At 44.0% G+C, this 18,657-nt stretch overlaps 1 protein-coding gene across 10 annotated transcripts in view; it reads right to left on the reverse strand.

Moving 5' to 3' along the window:
- Nucleotides 1-18,657, reverse strand: part of SEC24C (SEC24 homolog C, COPII component) — a 1,178,749-nt gene that overhangs the window by 562,510 nt on the left and 597,582 nt on the right. For all 10 annotated transcript variants that reach the window (XM_085603503.1, XM_085603507.1, XM_085603502.1 and 7 more), the window contains one exon: nucleotides 5,102-5,195. In XM_085603503.1, the coding sequence (XP_085459629.1) occupies nucleotides 5,102-5,195 (94 nt within the window). The remainder of the gene's footprint in view (nucleotides 1-5,101; nucleotides 5,196-18,657) is intronic.

Consider the following 18,657-nt stretch of genomic DNA (forward strand, 5'->3'; position numbering starts at 1 on the left):
TGAGGAGAGAGTGCATGCTTGCTATCCTGGCTGGACTGGGATAGGCTAGCACTTTTAAGGTGTCTATTGTGGCACCGAGGTATTGTGTGTGGGATGGTTGCAGATGGGACTTGGTGTGGTTTACTGTGAACCGCAGGTCATGAAGTAGTTGGATAGTGGCGTGAGTGTGTTGTACACACTGGTTGTATGAACTGGTTTTTATGAGCAGGTCGTCGAGATATGGGAAGATATGAATGTTTTGTCTTCTTAAGTGGGCTGCCACTACTGCTAGGCACTTGGTGAATACCTGTGGTGCTGTTGTGACTCCGAATGGGAGTACTTTTAATTGATAGTGCTGCCCGTCCATGACAAATCTGAGATACTTCCTGTGAGCTGTGTGAATGGGAATATGAAAGTAGGCGTCCTTGAGATCTAGGGTAGCAAAGAAGTCGCCCTGTGAAAGAAGAGGAAGGACCTGTTGAAGTGTGACCATGTGGAAATGGTCTGAGTGAAAGTATAGGTTTAGGGGTCTGAGGTCTAGAATAGGTCTAAGAGAGCAGTCCTTCTTTGGTATGAGAAAATACAGGGAGTAAACTCCCGTGTTTTGTTGGTGCAGGGGTATGGGTTCTATTGCACTTTTGTGAGGGAGAGTACCTCGTGCTTTAGCAGTGAAAAATGTTCGTGTGACGGTGGACGCTGTTTTGGTGGTATGTTTGGGGGGGGGGGGGGGGGGGGGGGGTAGAGGTAAGTTCGAGACAGTAACCGGATTGAACTATTTGTTGCACCCACCTGTCTGATGTGATGGTGGTCCAGACAGGAAGGAACCATTGTATTCTTCCCCCGACTGGAGTGGAATGGTCTGGGGAAGTAGAGGGAAGTCATTGGTTTGGGGTGGAGGCAGAGCGGGTGTTGTTGGTTTTGCCTCTGCCTTTGTTATTGTTGCCCCTCTAGCCTCCTCTCTGGTAACCTCTGGTGAAGGTGGACTGGGTGGGAGCTTTGTAAGAAGTGGAGGGGCTATCTGAGGAGTAGCCTCTTGGTATGCTCTTGTATGATGAGCGACGAAAGTAACGTCTGGGAGCTTGCGACTGCAAGGCTCCCATAGATTTTGCTGTGTCTGTATCCTTTTTCATTCTTTCAAGGGATAGGTCTACGTTAGGGCCAAATTGGCGTTCCTGATCAAATGGTTGGTTGAGGATGGAATGTTGGACTTCAGGTTTAAAACCTGAAATGCGTAACCAGGCATGCCTCCGCAAAAGGACACTTGTGTTTATTGCCCTTGAAGCGGTATCTGCTACGTCTAGGGCACAATGGATGGAGGTGTTGGTGATAACCTTACCCTCTTGTATGAGTTCATTGGCCCTATTTTTGTATCTCTCTGGAAGGTGTTGCATTGTGGACTCAAGTTCATCATAATGTGCCCTATCATACCTAGCTAATAGCGCCTGAGTGTTGGCGATGCGCCAGATGTTTCCTGCTTGTGACGCTGTTCTCTTGCCAGAGGCGTCCAAGAGTTTAGACTCTATCTGGTGGTGGGGCGTCACCTGAGGTCTGAGAATTAGCCCTCTTTCTAGCATTGGAGACTACGAGGGAGTCTAGTGGTGCGGGGCCTTTAATGTAAGCTGGGTCAGTAGGGGCAGCCTTATTCTTTTTCTCGATCCTGGGGTTAATGACTCGTGACCTAACAGGATCTTTGAAGACTTGTGGTGCATGCTTGATGACCCCTTTAAGCATGGGTAGAGTTGAGGTGGACTTTTGTGTGGTATCAAAAGTGTCCATAAGGAAATCCTCCTCCACTGGGTCTGTGTGTAATGCAACCCCGTAGTAGAGGGCAGCTCTATGGATGAGCTGGTTAAAAGCCCATGGTATCCTCGGGGGGGGGGGGGGGAGGCCTTGAAGGGTAGATGTCATCCTGTGGGACGTTAGGGACATCTGGATTGTTATAGCCATCCCAGGGGTCTTGGGAAGCCGATGGACTAGGGTCCCCTAGTGGCTGATCGTCCGCACCCCCCCCGTGTCATCAGAGGTGTTATTGTGATCATCATCCACCGGAGTAGGGGATGGTGTAGAAGAGCGGCGTGGTGGGGGGGGGGAGGAGGAGGAGGGATCATTAGAGGAGAGGTGGCAATGTCCCTCTTTTTAGGTGGAGGAGCCGGTGCAGGCGTATCCAGTGGTCTTTTCTTGAAGCTAAGAGTCAAGTGACCAGTTTTAGGATCCTTTATAAGAGATTTTTTTAGTTGGATCTGGTTTAAACAGTTCTTCTATAGGAGGCAGATCCTTCAGCGCCAACAGTTTTGGTTCAAGAGGTTTTTTCGGCGCCGGCTTAGTAGCGGTTCGGTGCTCTTTTGGTTTCGAACCGTGGGTTTTTACAGTCTCTGTGGCCATTGGAACCTGTTGTTTCTTCGGTTCCGAGGGCTTTTTCGGCTCCATAGCATGGGAGTCCTTTGGAGGTAGTTTTTTGGTCGGCTCCGAGTGTTTCGGTGTCGAGGAGCTGGTGCTTGTCTTCGGTGCAGAGTGCTTAGATGTGGAAGCAGCGGTCAGCGTGGAGGAGGGCGGCTTCTTTCTCGGTGGCAAACCATGGAAAAACTCATGTAAATCAGTGACAGTCGAACCAAATCACACTCACTCACTGTACTTAATTATTACAATTTTTAAAAGATTTGATAACATGAGGCAACTAAAAAAGCTAAAGCTCTACCTCAGTGTTTCCAAACTGTGGTCTGGGGACCCCCAGGGGTCCCTGACACTTTCCCAGGGGGTCCGCAGGCAGCAGTTTAAAAAGCACTGCACTTGTATAATTAGCAGTTTTCCAGAAACAATAAAAGTGTCAAGATAACACCAGTGATTAATGTACCTGCTGGAGAGAGATGAGAGTTTTGTCCTGTGGCAGCTTTGAGTTAGCTAATGTAGCACAGAGGGTTAATATGCCTATTGCAAATAATGTGTACTGTGCATTTTAAATAACAGTACTTTATGTGCATAGGCGAGTGGGTTACTGCTTTTGTCACAAAGATTATTTTGTTGCTGTGCAGTACATAAGTGACAACCGTAATCTAGCACAGTGACCTATAAACTGTCATCAAAGAGCTGCTTGCAAACTGCATGGTACAAGTTAGTAACTTATGTTTTTTCCCTGTCTTTCATTATCCCGATGCTTCTAAAAAAGTTTATTAGGGTGGAAATACATTTTTATTGTTAAAGTCAATGCTAATCACTGTCTTATGTTCTGAATCCCGAGTTTTTTGTGCTTCTCCAGACCAAGCACTCGTTAAAAATGCCTACCAGTGTAAATGACATGTGAATCCTACACCTTGTAGTCCCCTTTGCCTTATGTAACATTTTCTATACACTGAATTACACTTATGATTAATTGTCTCTATATGTGTGTGATGTAAAGTGATAAACGTGTTGTAGACTGCACCGTTGTTTCCTAAATTTCTTTGGGGGAGAGCCTCCCAAAGCCCCATTTGTAGTGGTCAGGCACACTCAATGCACTTGGTGTGCACCGTATGGGGACTGGTCTGAAAACATTTGCCAGGGCTGCTTTAGGTTTCCAGTCTGGCCCTGGCAGGAGTAGGAGCCTCGTACTGCGAAATAAAACCAACCATTTAAAAGTTAGTCACAGAGATGCAGCACCAACCTTCCCATTAAAATTTTATTTTTTTGCAAACTCTTTCAATATAAAATAATAAGGGGGATATTTACAAAAGAAGTCGTGGAGCGTGTCGTTAGCCTCTGTGGCTTAACGACACGCGCCGCCACTTCAGAAACGCAGGGCTGCACCATATTTACAAGAATATGGTGCAGCCCTACATTTTGCCCTGTGCTGGTGCTACACTTAGCAGTGTAGCGCCAACGCAGGCACCCTTGCAACACAGTGCAAGGGTGTCTGCGTGCAGGGGAAGATTGTTTATGTGCAGGAAGGGGGGCCCTTCCTGCACATAAACAATCTTGAAATGGGGTTTTGTCACTTGTATGTGTGCTGCTTAATGCAGCACACATGGAAGTTACAAAATGCCATTTTTTTCATGATTGTTTATGTGCAGGAAGGGTGACCTTCCTGAACATAAACAATCCAATGCGTTTTGCTTTTTCCATGTGTGCTGCACAAGCCAGCACACATGGAAAAAGCAAAAATGAGGAGAAATAAAGCATTTCTCCTCGTTTCGCCAAGTTAAGACCTGGTTTTCCCTGGTGTTAATTTTGGTGCTGCCTCCTATTTACGCTGCCCCTGTGAATAGGGAACAGCATCAAAATCAATGGGTTTTGCGGTGGAATGCCCACTGCAAAACCCACTACCCACCCCTTCACGCTAAGCATTGCGCGAAAGGGGGCCTTATTTACAAGGCAACGTTAAGCCATATTAAGTGGCTTACCGCTGCCTTGTAAATAAGGCAAAGCCCCTATCGACACGCGAACGTTGCAAAAAGTGATGTTTCCATGGTGGTAGGGGTTTGAAAATATGCCCCTAAAATCCTTAGTATTTCGAATATTTGTTTTGTGTGCACACGTTATTTTTTTTCGAATTACTGTTTTAACGTTTGGAATTTAAATCATAAAAATTGCTTGGGGGTCCCCGACTTCCAGTGGTGACTCAGTGGGGTCCTCAGGAGTCAAAAGTTTGGGAACTACTGCTCTACCTGATAACTATTTAGCAGTACAGGAATGCAGCTAATGTATTCTCCTTTAACAAATATCGGGAGATTAATAAAATATGTCTACTTTTACAATATGTTTATAGGCTTATAGTTGGGCGTTTCAATATGATCTGGACCAATGAAAACTTAACTTTTCTCGTTATGCCTTCCAATACAAATAAACAAAGACATGAAAATTGATAGCACTGCGTTTCAAAAAATGCAGCTTCTCCACAAACTACAATACACAAACTGTTTTATTATACCAAAATCTTCTTACTATCGGAATTTTTCTTGGGCCCCTATGTTTGCTTTCCACTTGTGGATAGACAAGCTGTAGACGTTTCCACACACCATTAACTTTATTTAAATAAAGGACCTACATTTCATAAAGCACCCTTTCTTCATAGAATTAAAGCAATTAATCAAAACAATCAACATTCAAATTAGAGTACATAATACGAAGCTGATAAAAAAAGAAAACCTACCTTCAGTGCTTCCAATCCTGCTTGGATGACGGGACCAAATACTGTTTCGGTTTCCCTTGTGTCTGCAAACATTTCAGGGATCTGGTCCAATAAACTGTTTGAAATGTAAAGCAATTAAAATACGCTGCTTGAACATAATCTGCTACATTTCTATTCTAGTGGTTTTAAGTTCATTCAAACATGCAAATGAGCTTCTAATTTAGCTTGCAATTAAACTTGTACTATTTAACATTCTAGTAAATGAAGTTCACAGATAAGCACAATGCTATGTGGTGAAAGTTTGAAGTGGGCAAAAGTCATCGGGCAATAAATGGTGAAATTCAGTGGATATTATTGCCGATCACTGCTATGAGAACACCTCTGATCAAACAAGATTGCAGAACAACTTTCTTATAAAGGTGGAATGTTCCAGGTAGTACATCTATAATGCAAAACAGCATCTATAATGCAAAGCAGCCAGACCCTGGATCAGGATGAAGAGAAAAAGGTTACGTACCAAGCAGAATGAAAGTTTCACCTCATTGGGGAAAATGGTGTGGCATGGGGGTTTGTCAAAGACATACCAACAAAATAAAGTAGGAGAGGAACCGTGCCAGTAAAAACAAGCATTTGCAATGCAATAGGTCTCGCATTTACGCAAGTTTGAACTATTGACATTGCAAATAACTGCTTTTTATTTTCAAAACATAAATAAAAGGCATTGTCATTAACAATGCCAATAGCTTAAGCTCGCGTAAATGCGAGACCTATTGCGTTGCAATGAGAATGGAATGCCAACACCTGGAGACAAAGATCACCGCAAATCTGTGAGCAGCAACCCTCTCGTGGTTCTACTCTTTCTTATCCATTATAACGCATGGTTTGCGGCACTCCTTTCTGTAATAGCAGGTGAAATATTTTTTTGCAAAACCATGTGTAATTTTGATGTTACATTTTTCAATGCTACCTTCAACTATTGCAATCTGAGTTAATACAGTTTTAACTTCCTGGCGTGCAAATATTATTTCCAAGCAATGAAGACGAGGGAAACATAAAAAATATTAGCAATGACACCCATCAGCGAGGACCAAGTAGTTCTTTTCAAACAGGGCCGACCGGCACCATAGTGGCTCACCCCAGGACACAAAAGGGAATTAGTGCGTCTGAAAAACGCTGAAAACGAAGTAGCACAGTGAGCAGACACTGCTGTGTGGCACTTCAGAATAGATGTGATCAGGAACTTGAGGCGTGCTAAGGAGTCTAAAAATATATTTTTATGAGGCAGCATTATAAACTTTCAAATTATACTTCACTGTAGGCTAGGCAGCAATTCCGTGGTTAGCCTCCGCTTACGGTCGATTTGGACTTCGGCCCGACTTTGTAACTGGTGTACACTTTCACGCGCGAGTTAAAAAAACAAACCCACGTGAATCGCTCGTGGGGGGGGAGGGGCGCGAAGGAGGCATCATTATTACTGTGGTGCAAGATTGCACCTCACAGTGAGCAGACATAGTTAGTAAATACATAAAAGGAAGTGGACTCCTAAGTCTAAATTTAACCGGAGCCGTGCTCCGAGACTCCCGATCCACACATGCAGGAATGGACAAAGAACAAAACAAATGCGTGCAGCTGCAATACTTAGATGAGACTGCGGCTCGAGTGTGAGGCAAGGACACAACGCACGAGCAACAGACGACGGGTGGGCGGGGCCTGCTACCAGAAAGCTGTTTCCCATCCAGGCGCGTGCACATCTCCTGTCTTGACTCGCGAGCAACAGATGACGGGTGGGCGGGGGCTAAGGGAGACAGGGCGGACACCAACACCGCTTTCAAAGAAGCCGGACAGAAAAGCAACTATAGCTCTCGCCAAGGCGAAGCAGCGCATGCGCTGCAACGCAGGCGAGACCTAAAAAAACCTTTAGGGACTAACCCTTTCAGTCGCAGGGAAAGATACCTCAATTCTAGAGTGCCAATGATATTGGATGAGGAGTCCTCACCTACGAGCTGTGGCAAGCATCATCATTGGCGACCTCATCCCACACTGGTAAGATGATACTACAAGGGCGGAGTCAACCTCTTTGCTAAGTGAGTTCCTAATAAAGCTGAAAAGCTGACTGGACAAGACGGGATTCAGATAATCTTAATGAGCCTTGAAGTAAACCCAGGATAATACCTTTATTTGCTGGTACCTAAGGTACAGCTAAAACCAACGCCAGGGGATGTTATGCAGGTATAATGACCCACACATCCCAATGAGCCAACAGGTTTCTGTTCACAGAAACTCTGTTATCTTCTTGGGAGTGCTATATCTCAATGGTCATGGTCATCAGAGCCTGTAAAATGGCAATGGAGAAATATAAGACAAACATCTGGTAAGACAGAGTGTTGGCTAGGGTATCTTCCTTCATCCAGGCTCCAATAACAATACACAAAGGCATATGGGTTGAGGGTGAACGGGAATGTAGGTGGTGTACTGGCCCTATAATGTGTACAACCCCCAGTTACGACCTCATACAGCTACCACAGTGCAAAAAAATACAATTCCCATACTTTGTAAACACATAGCTTGTCACCAAAATTGTTAGAAATTATTTCATTTAAAAAAATAAAAACGAAAAATGCGATTGATGTGCCGGTACATCCTGCGGGCTTGCAAGTGAATCTGACCCGTTTAGCGGTGCTGCGCCAGTTCAGGGAACTACATTTCCCATGAACCCTGCCGATGCACGCAGCGTTGTTGATGCCGTCTCACTATTCTGTACATCAATTGTTATTCAAAATGTTACACAACACAAACAAGAATCCTGTGTATTGGGATAACATCTATATTATTTACTGATTTCTTACTATATCACTTCCTTGCAAAGAAAACCTCGTACAATAAACACATTTTTTCTTTTTTTTAACTCTAATCGCCTCAGACAATATGAATACATGTCACAGTTCTTGTTTAACAGACCGTGAACAAATAAATTGCAACACAATCAACACAAAATATACTTTGTGACTATATCGCAAATAGAAACTACAGAAGTGATCCAGAAACATGAAATATACAGAAGCAACCCAAAGAAAAAGCTTTTTTTGTGCATGCTTTAACACTAAGTGAAGTCCCATATACAAGGATGAGGAGAGGGAAATATATTCACAATCCTATTTCCACTATAGGGGTTATCTTTCCATTATGTGTTTCCCCGCCGTATTCTATTAAGGTTTTTATATATATATATATATATATATATATATCAAAAATGTTTCTTCGAATAACGATGCACACTCAGGAGTCCATTGCATCCACAGGTATTTATTTCAGACAATCGCTACGCGTTTCGACACACAGAGTGTCTTGATCACACGATCTCAATGGAAAATCATGACGTGTATATATTAACAAACATAGAGAAAGCACTTCCTGTTAGGTATACATTTTCGCCACGTTAGTCGGCATCCATCTTAAACTAGTTTGCATATAATGAAATGCATCACTGTTTCTTTGGTTTGCGAGTCTCTAGAAAAAGAAAATTGATTCTAGCAGTGGTATAACATGTATTTCATACTCATACATGATGTGATTGTTTAAAAAACTGTTGATGTTCAACATTTGAATAAAACACAAAAAATCATACAACATTGCTATATGGTTGGTACGATCGCACATTGATCAAATCTATGCATTGTGCTCGTAAACTGCAAGTGCAGAAAAATCATTCATCAGCCGAAAGAAAATTCTTAAGATTAATACTGACAGTTACTTACAGTTGTATGAACTCGTATTTGTCTTTTGTCGATTGTCAATAAAGTTTATAGACAAAAGAATGAAAAAATATATTTCTATATAGCGCGACAAGTGTCAAACTATTGCAAGACTCCATTTGTTTTTTAAGTACAAACCAGTATTGTGCTTGCAGGCTAATGTAGCAGAATAGATGGAATGCATCTTAAGGCATACTATAATATATGCGATCTAGTGTCCAAAATATTCAGCGTTAGTAGAGTCTAAACGTAGCTTGAAAAGGCAAGTGCCCAACAAAAGCTTACTTATTATTGAGAAAAAGAAAAAGGTGAGATGGATCGTTTAAAACTGAACGCCACAGTGGCTATGATCCAGGCCTTTAGACGTGGTTCAAGTTAATAAATTCCAGGTAAGTGCATATGAGCGTATAAACTAGTATCAGAAAAAAGTGCTGTACATAATCAGACGTGTTTTTACTTGAAGGGAAAACCATTGAGTGGGGCTGGTTCAACAGGTGACATAATTTAGTGTGAGGAGCAGCCATGATCAAAGATTTGCTTTCAGCAGAACATGAAGTTGTATTTTTAATTGAATCAGGGTATTTTTTCACCTGCATGCTAACCTTCAGGCCCTCTCTGCTGCTTTTGCCTCCCTATTTAATTGCTAAACAATTGACTTTATTGGAAAGTCGCTTTTTATGATTATATCTTGCAATAGTGTCATGGTAAATAGGACAGATCCTAATAACGTGTTGCCCTTACCATCATTAACAGCCTGCAGTGGGTGAGATACTTCGAGAGCTCGCATTCAATATGAATGTTAATTAATCACTTCAAAGGACTCTTCTGGCTTTTTCATTAACCATGATCCCCTTGAACATAGTTTTGTAACTTTTGTTAGAGACCATTTTTCGCACTTGTGAAAGAACTCTGCTGTAACTATTGCAGCCTAGGGTAGAAAAGTTAGACAATGATTTCCAAAGTATATAATGGGTGATTCACGCTGGTTGCTTAGATGTAACAGCGCCAATACCCACAAGATTAGTGAAAGACTGGGCTGTGCTCTGGCACTGATGATTTGCGGAATTTTGGGGCATAGATTAGGCCTGGGCTAAATTTCCGTTCCGCTCGCGGAAATTGCGATAATTTGACATTTTCGCGTTCCGCGGAGAGTGCAAAAATGTCAAAATTTCCGCATTCCGCAGCTTAGCGATAATTTGTTTCTTGCTCGCGCTGTTAAATAATACATTCTTGTGCGCGATCGCCTTACCTGAATCCCCACGTTCGCCGACAAGTTTTCCCGATCCGGTCGCGTTCTCCACGAGATGTTGGATTGTTGGTAGCCATTTATGCTGTCTCGCGACAGTTCGCGCCCGCAGTAATGTCATTGGTCGCGCGATCACGTCTTTCTTCTCGCGATCATGCACCGCGAGAAGAATGAAAACAAGATGGCCGCGCCCGCAAGCAACCGCATGGGTAAGTTGGCGAGCCGCGACCACGCAGAAAATACCGCGAACGGGCGGGAATAAAACTTCTGCATCTTCACGATATTTCCGCGTGTTTGCGGAGATTTTTAACATTTTCGCGATAATTTGCGAAAGTCACTTTCGCAAATTTCGCCCACCCCTAGCATAGATTAAACTATTACGTAGAAAAACATTTGAATTAAATATTTCTTAATGGCAAGATGCTCTGTTTACCCTTTGCCACTATTCTTTCGAGAGTTACCATCACTATTAACGCGCAGGGAAAACAAAATATATATCTGGCATGTGTGACATTTGGCAGGAGGCCAGGAATCTAATCGAAGTCAAAATCACTGAACTATCACAGAATGCAATATGATGAAATCAAGTTAACTGCGTCTTTATAGTATGGTGAATTGTATTCCTTGATATTGCACCATATAGTATATTGTTGTAATGTGTATAGTATTGGACTATTTATACATTTTACTACCCCTATGTGGGACACTGAAGAACTTGCCGACCTGAGAACCATGCTACACCATGTAGGGTGTGTGGTTGGAGTTTGGATCCTAAGAGGGAAGTGTTTCCATCTCGAGCCTGATGACCACAGAGGACCTGGTATCATGTTATGGGACGGAGCATGTAACAGTGTGTTGGATGATGAAGTGTGAGAGTCAGACACCCAGTTTTATGGTCTTCAGTATACTGGTAGCTTGACAGGACATTAAAAATTATTTCAAATGATGTGCACGTTAGAGTCAATGAGAGGTGATTGGGTTAGCTTATCCGGAAATTGCAGGTTGCGCAAAATGTGGCCGCACACGCAGTGCTTGGACTTACTAGATCACAGCCAGTTAGGCAGGGCCTGAGAGACCTTCAATGGCTTCCTATTGCCAATTGTTACTCCTTAAACCCCAAAAAGATTACTTCGATCTTTGAACTTACGCATGGCATCCACTCTGGTAAATAAAAAAGCTAGAAGATGTGGATGTTCCTTCAGTGTTAATGTGTCAAAGCTTTGGAACTCTCTTCCCTTTGCCATTTGAGTGACAGAAAATGAGCTTCGCTTCCAGTAAGCCATAAATACTTGGCTCTTCAAATAAATTAGTCTTTCAAGGTGCTCCTGCTGTTCTGTTATGTTATGTTGCATCCTCTTAATCAGCGCTGGGATGCCTCTGGGTCGCCATGCACTCTACAGGTGATGAACTACTGAATTTGGTTAATCACAAACAGACCAGAAATATTCACCTTATCAACCAATGCTTACACACATGGCCTACAAAACATTGAAGGTGCCACCAGTGGTGTAGTATGTTGACAAATTGCCAATGAAAGTAATATCATTTCTTGGTACTGTTAAAAAGAGCCAATCTGTCTCCCACTAATGGTAGCTCAATGATACTACTTTTAACTGTAATTTCGTCCCGTTCCTCTCTCACCTTCCTTCCTTCTTCAACAATGAGGCCCTTTGCCTATCAGGACCCACCCCCAGCCTATAAAAACACCCCCGCCCCCACCACATCCTGTTCTTTTTGGTCTTCCGAATGAGACTTACCTTGGCTGTTTTCCCCTCACTGGCAGGGCCATGGGCTCTCTGGGTGCTTGTCGCGGCCTGTATGGTGCATCCGGTAGCAATCCTTCGGCTACGCAGCTGCCTCCTGCGACTGGGTCGGCTGAAACCAAGGGCGCTTGGGAAAGATGGTAGGATGAACTTGATCTCGTTTTTGGTTATTTCATGAAGATTTCTTTGTGTCCTGATTGGTGCTCGGGACGTGGATAGTCCACATTGGTTCGGTGCTTGTTTTCCCAGGGGCTATTTATGGGGCTGGTGCTTTGGTTGGGTGTACTTGCTCTTCAGACATGGGTCGGAAGCAGTTGTTTAAACGCAACAATAAGGTGTCCTCCACCTCATCCTCAGCGGATGGGCCGCCTGTGCCCCTGAAAAGGCCTTGTGCATAGTCTTGCTGGGGGCGAGATGCCGCTCAATGAGGAAGTTCAGGGCATGATTGAGGCGGCTGTATCCAAGGCTTTACAGGCGTATCCTGGAAAGCAAAGCCTGTTGAGCCTTTCTGTCCTCGGATTGTGGATCCTGGGGCTGAGTAGTCTTCTTCCAATGGGGAGTACTCTTCTACCGCCTCTGGCGGGAAGTATGTCTCTAGGGCGGAGATGTGGGACATTTTGGCGCATGTCCAGGACAACCCAGGGTTTCCTCCCTTCCATCAGAGAGGAAGGGGGTGCCTTTTTTCCTCAGTATGTGGGACCCTCTAGGTTTGGCATGCCTTTTCAGGGCCCGGTATTGGGAGATGGTGATGCGGGAGTGGAGAGAGGTGGGCGAGGTCCAAGTCCACGCTTTCTCCAGAAACTGTACTTTGTGGAAGGGGATAAGCACCTGCTGATATTTGCCACGATTTACAAGTTATGATTTTGAAAACTGATCACAGGTGCTCCTGCTGACTCGGTCAATGGACAGCTTACTCCGACACCCCGATTAAGAAGGGACTATTTGACTAAAGTCAATCCACATGCTCTATTTAGTGCATACAGTATGGTGTTTTTTTCTGTCTTTGCCAGGAAAAGCCTGATGGTGAGGGATAAGAAAAAATAATAGTGACCCTCACACTGTGGGAGAAAACTCCCAGGGTGTGGGGGTCATTTTTCTTTTGATTCTGTTTAGAAACAAACTCCTGCTTTGGGAGATTGTTTCTGAAAAACTACTCAAGTTTTGTGAAAGGCCATCAACACCAAACGTGAATGTCAAACGTTTTGTACCTTCACGGCAATTGCTGTGTCAGTGGTTCCTTTCAAGGTACATAGATGACTGCTGGGCTGGCAGTCATCTCAAAATTTGACCAACTGAGTACTGTGAGGATGGCAGACTTAATGTCCTCAGCCATCCAGACTGACTGTGTATATGTTATCCAATTTTAGGTAGATACTCTAGTGATCTCTAATTTGCTTCACCAGAGCTATGTTGTATTCTGGTCTTTCTGTAAAAAGACATCCAGTTCACATTGGCAAAAAGAGGTCTCTATATGCTTCCTTTATTTTCTGCAGAGTAGGAGGTCATGCATTTCATTAGATAAGTGATAAGCAGATTTTGCAACTATAATAACCTTATAGCATAACAAATTATACTTCTGCGATGTTGTGTTAAGTTACCGAGGCTTGTATTGAGCTATGTGCAGCTGGGGGCTGCTTGAGAGTTAAGAGAATAACTAGAGCAGGAGTGTGTAACTTACAGCACCCCAGAGGCATTTCAATGTATCCCACTCTTCTATATAATTAGTACTCTGAATCAAACCGGAGGATGAATGCCAGAATCTCTTTTTCAATGTGTACATTATTTCCCATGTATATTTTCAACATATGCGTCCAGGCGTTATTTTTCACTTTCGACCCATGAGCTGATCAACTGACCTGGTTGGATTGGTGGTCCAGAAGTAGTCTAGCAATAGAGATGGTTTACCCGATTCTACTACCTATTAAAAATTTCCAATATAGCACATTCTCCACAAGAAAATGGTCAATATAGCACATTCTCCACAAGAGAATGGTTCTACAGTTTTGCATCCTCAAACTGCATGCTGTCTCAAAACTATTCACTACATTCCTTAAATCTGGAATTAAAAAACTTCTGTTTGTCGCCACTCCTTTTTGTTTCTCCCTTTCTAATGTCCCCCTCCTTCTCTCCCATTCTCTGCATGCCTCCTCTAAGCACAAACTACTCTGACAAACGCATCTTTGACTATTCTCTTTCAGCAAATTTTCCACAGCTCATTTACAAGATCACAATCTCTCCTCCTTCTGCTGAACGTTATACCTAAGCAACCTAACATACCCAATCTCTGCCTCATGTAGTAATCCGCCAACCATGTCCTTGAGCTTGCCCCTCTACCCTGACTAACGAATACAACCAACCACTATTACTTCAGTCCACATTAAAAAAAGGAAATTACTATATGAAATGGTTTGCTTTGAGCACACAAGACTAATCCCAATAACAAACAGTAACCAATAACACTGAATTCCATGTCAGGACCGGAGGCGAGGATTATGCTATTCTTTCTTCACTTTATTGAATAGCAGCCATTGTGAAGTCAAGTAAACAAACTACTATTCCCATGAACCATAGGAAATAAACAGACAAAAATAATAGTGAGTGTCCATAGCTAGAGTGTCCCATCTTCTGCACCAATCACAGGACCCCAGGGTGTTGATAGTCCTCTGTCTCTGTCAACTCCTCATCTTCCTTCGCTGCTTGCAACCAAGATCAGTCCTTTGGTTTCCTTCTCTTAATAGTTTTGCCTTTTGCTATGTGCTTATTGGCTTTGTGGTTCGATGAAGTTCCTCACCCGTTGATCGAGCAGGGATCACTAGCCCTGATGGCATGGCGGATTACAGGGGACGATGGGCGGTGCCGGGACTTTCGGGAGCAGCTGAGGATTTCATGTCCAAGGCCTGGGCCGACAGCACTGTCAAGCGATATCGTTCCACCTGGAGACAGTGGTGTCGTTGGTGTTTGCGACGGCGTATTGATCCCGTGGCAGCAGATGTGACTTCCATTCTGGATTTTTTTGCCGCTCTAGCGGAAGAGGGATTGGCTTACAGAACCGTCAATACCTTCCGTTCCGCCATCTCAGCCAGCCACACCATGGTGGACGGCTCTCCTGTTGGGGAACACCCTTTGGTCTGTCGCCTTCTTCGTGGCATTCGCCTTTCTTTACCTCCGGAACCGCGTTATTCTCATCTGTGGGATGTCAACCGCGTTCTGAATCTGTTCCTGTCCTGGAGGCTGAACAGATTTCTCTCTAGGAAGGAGCTTTCCGCCATGTTGCCTATGCTTCTTTATTTAGTCTCTTGTACAAGAGTTTTGGATTACAGGGCCCTGGATGTATCCGGGAGGATTTTCTCCCCTACATGAGTTACCTTTACGGTCTGTAGACGCACCAAGTGTGGAACGACATCCATCTCTTACCCTGCGTTTCCGGACTTCCCGAAGTTGTGCGTGGTGGCTTGCCTCAAGGCATATGAGGAAATGTCTGAAGAATGTAGTCCTCCGGGGGATCGTCAGCTTCTCATTGCACTCAAGAAGCCTCACAAGTCTGTGTCCTCGCCCACGATTGCCCGTTGGGTCAGATGGGTGATGCAGGAGGCTGGTATAGACCTCCGTGCGTTTGGTGCTCACTCTACTAGAGGGGCAATGGCCTCCAAAGCGTTTACCCTGGGAGCTCGTCTGGAAGACATTCTGAACGCAGCAGATTGGTCTTCAGACTCTACCTTTAAGCGGTTTTATTTTAAACCGGTTATTGATATGGCTCAGTTGGTGATGAGCAAGCTTTAAACAAGCATAATCCTCACCTCCGGTCCTGACATAGAATGAAACATTTCCTAGCTATCGTAACAAAAAGTTTCAATTCTATTAAGGACTCGAAGGCGAGGATTATCCCAACCAGGGTACAAGGTCCTTGCTGTTTCCCGCCCTCGTACTGGAGTAAGTAAGGTTTTTAGGCTTACCTCATTTGGTTTGTTAACATGTTCTTGTGACTGTACTTGAGATGTTTTTCCCGTAGGGTTGTTCCTTAACCATTTCTGTCGCTTACGCTTTGCCTTTGCTACTTGCAGGCGATTCTAACAAACAAGATTCCTGAAACGTCCTTGATGGCTGACCGAGCGACGAAAGAGGAGGAGTTGACAGGGACAGAGGACTATCAACACCCTGGGGTCCTGTGACTGGTGCAGAAGATGGGACACTCTATTGTTTTTGTCTGTTTATTCCCTATGGTTCATGGGAATAGCAGTTTACTTGACTTCACAATGGCTGCTATTCAATAAAGTGAAGAAAGAATAGCATAATCCTCGCCTCAGGGTCCTTAAAAGAATTGAACCTTTCCGTTACGATAGTTAGGACATTTTTCATTAACCGTTAACCTTCGGTTCCTGAGCAGCGTACTGCCCGGCGTAAGGCGCTTCGGCGTCTCATCAGGGGCAGTAAATGCTTTATAAATGCAATTACAAACATAACTTGACCTCAATATTGACAGGGTATTAACACTTTATAGGAGGTCATCATCAGTGAATGTCACCACTTATTTGTCTGGACACAAGGATAAAAAAGAAAATGGATTTGTAAAACCATATACAAAGACTGTTCGGTTTAGGGATTAACTTATTGAATTACTAAATAATTGTTAAGGAAAACATACCCATGTAGAGCCAAGTCATCTTGTTAAAACGATTGCAAAAGGATCTACAAAAACAAAGAGGGGATACAAAGTTTATGGAGCCCAAGATTGATGTTATCAAACAGTAAAGTGCCACCGCATCCGTAAAAATATTATTTTTAGAAGGCTCACTGACACTCCACGTCAGATTTGATTGCAAATTAAAATAATATTGAAAGATTTGTACAGCTTTTTTATGTCCATTTTAATAGCCGATTTTGCTGTAAATATATAAAGGGAATTACTTGGCACTCACTCAAAGATTTGTAGCTTCCTTTATCAAACAACTGCTCTGTATAGCCAAGAAGCTTTCTCCTGATGCGGGCATACGTTCGCAGACCTGCGGTACGCTTCCAGTCTTTTCAGCAAAATTCAGTCTGGTATCTTTAACTGCTGCAAATTTGCTGGTAAAACCTTGCTAGAACAGAAACCCGCTTTCAAAATGCATACTACTGGGAAATGCAGTATGCATGTCTAATCCGCTATGAAACAGGAAATGGTTTATTAAAATGGTCTGCTGGCAGATGTAGCTTTTGTAAGTACCATTAACATTTGGAGTTAAAAATATGTGGTGCTGGGAAATGGAGTGTATAGATCCTTTCCGTTTTTTTTAGTTATCACTCGGAATCATTACTGGTGTGGTCTACTGGGGGGGAGGAATGTCGTTTTTATATGTCATCATCATCTCAGGTGTAAAACTATATGGCTCACTGAAAATTCTCACAAGGGACTATATCTCAGATGTAAAATTACATGAGAATTTGCTGAGGCGGAACTTGTTGGCTGGATAGAAATATCAATTTTTCCTTAAAAAAATATTGCGAATCTCGGACATTACAATAGGGCCAATTAAATCTTCAGTAACTTCATTATTGTAGGAGAGTGGAATCTGACTAAGGGTTGCCCCCCACTTTTTGCCTGGTATTTAAGTGGTTTTTGACTAGTCTGGCTGGGATCCTGCTATCCAGGACCCCAGCCTATCTGCTTCCTCTGGTAAACTATGTGAGTACCCTAGGTACCAACCAATTGGATGCTGGGCATGCCCTACCAGTCCCTTGTAGATGGTACCCTAGGTACCCAGGGCATGGGTCCCCCAGTAAGCCTACCAGGGCTGCAGCACTTATTGTGCCACCCTGGGACAGCCACCCAAACTGACACCACCAGGTCACTACTGTAGCCTGGGTAAGGTGGTGCTAGCACCCCTTACAGGGATGTAGGTACCCTATGTCCCATACCATTACAACACATATACTCTCATAGGTCACCCCTATGGCAGGCCCTGGTAATCCTACAGGGCTGGGTGCTGAGGTATGTGTGAGGGGGGACCCCTACGTGAGTAGGACCTCTCTGCAACCTTCGTAAAATCGTTACTGGGTTGTTTGTAGTGTAGCCATACCATATACTCTTAACCGCATTATAAGTTATTGCGTCATCGCTGTAACTTAGGAATGGCTACACAGAACCATATCGTGTTTGGTGTCAAACATGAAGGAATCATACCCCCAGTCCAGCCATGGGCATGGGGGCACGATTCCCCCTTGCTAGGAGGGTGATATGGGAAAAGCGGTAGAATTTGGACACCAATTTAAAAGTGCACATGTACCACAAAATGGCTACTGTCCGCCACCTACACGACTCTGGCTGGCTGTTGCTGGGGAAAACCCCAGCCTCGCCATCTGGACAATAGGGCTCCTGTGGCAGGGAGGTGCCAGCACCTCCCCAGACAGGATATGTGGATTGGAACAGGGTGGGTGCACCAAATGTCCTTTCAGAGTTGCACGTAGGCAGCTGCAGAGCCCCAATTCTGCATACACCGCCTGGAACCGGTTCAGGGGCATCCTGCCCCTCGCCCAGGCGGGAAACACACAAAGGGGAGTGGGTGTAGCCACCCTTTCCCGCCTCTACTCTGATTGGTAGGCTCTATTTTGGACCATCCCCTAATCTTGGGGATATATGGGAATAACTTTGCCCTAGAGCCTTAGATTCGGACAGGACTTCACAGAACTGACCTTCGACGAGCTGCTGCCCAGCTGACTGAAGAAATCTCCCTTGGGATAAAGGAGTTATCCCCCTGCTTGGCAGGCACCTAAAAGACTACAAGATACCCGGTTGGAACTTCGTTGCTCTCACGACCTTCGACGCCTTCCAGCAACCTC

Source organism: Triturus cristatus, chromosome 1_2, assembly GCF_964204655.1.
Source record: "Triturus cristatus chromosome 1_2, aTriCri1.1, whole genome shotgun sequence".
Lineage (NCBI taxonomy): Eukaryota > Metazoa > Chordata > Amphibia > Caudata > Salamandridae > Triturus > Triturus cristatus.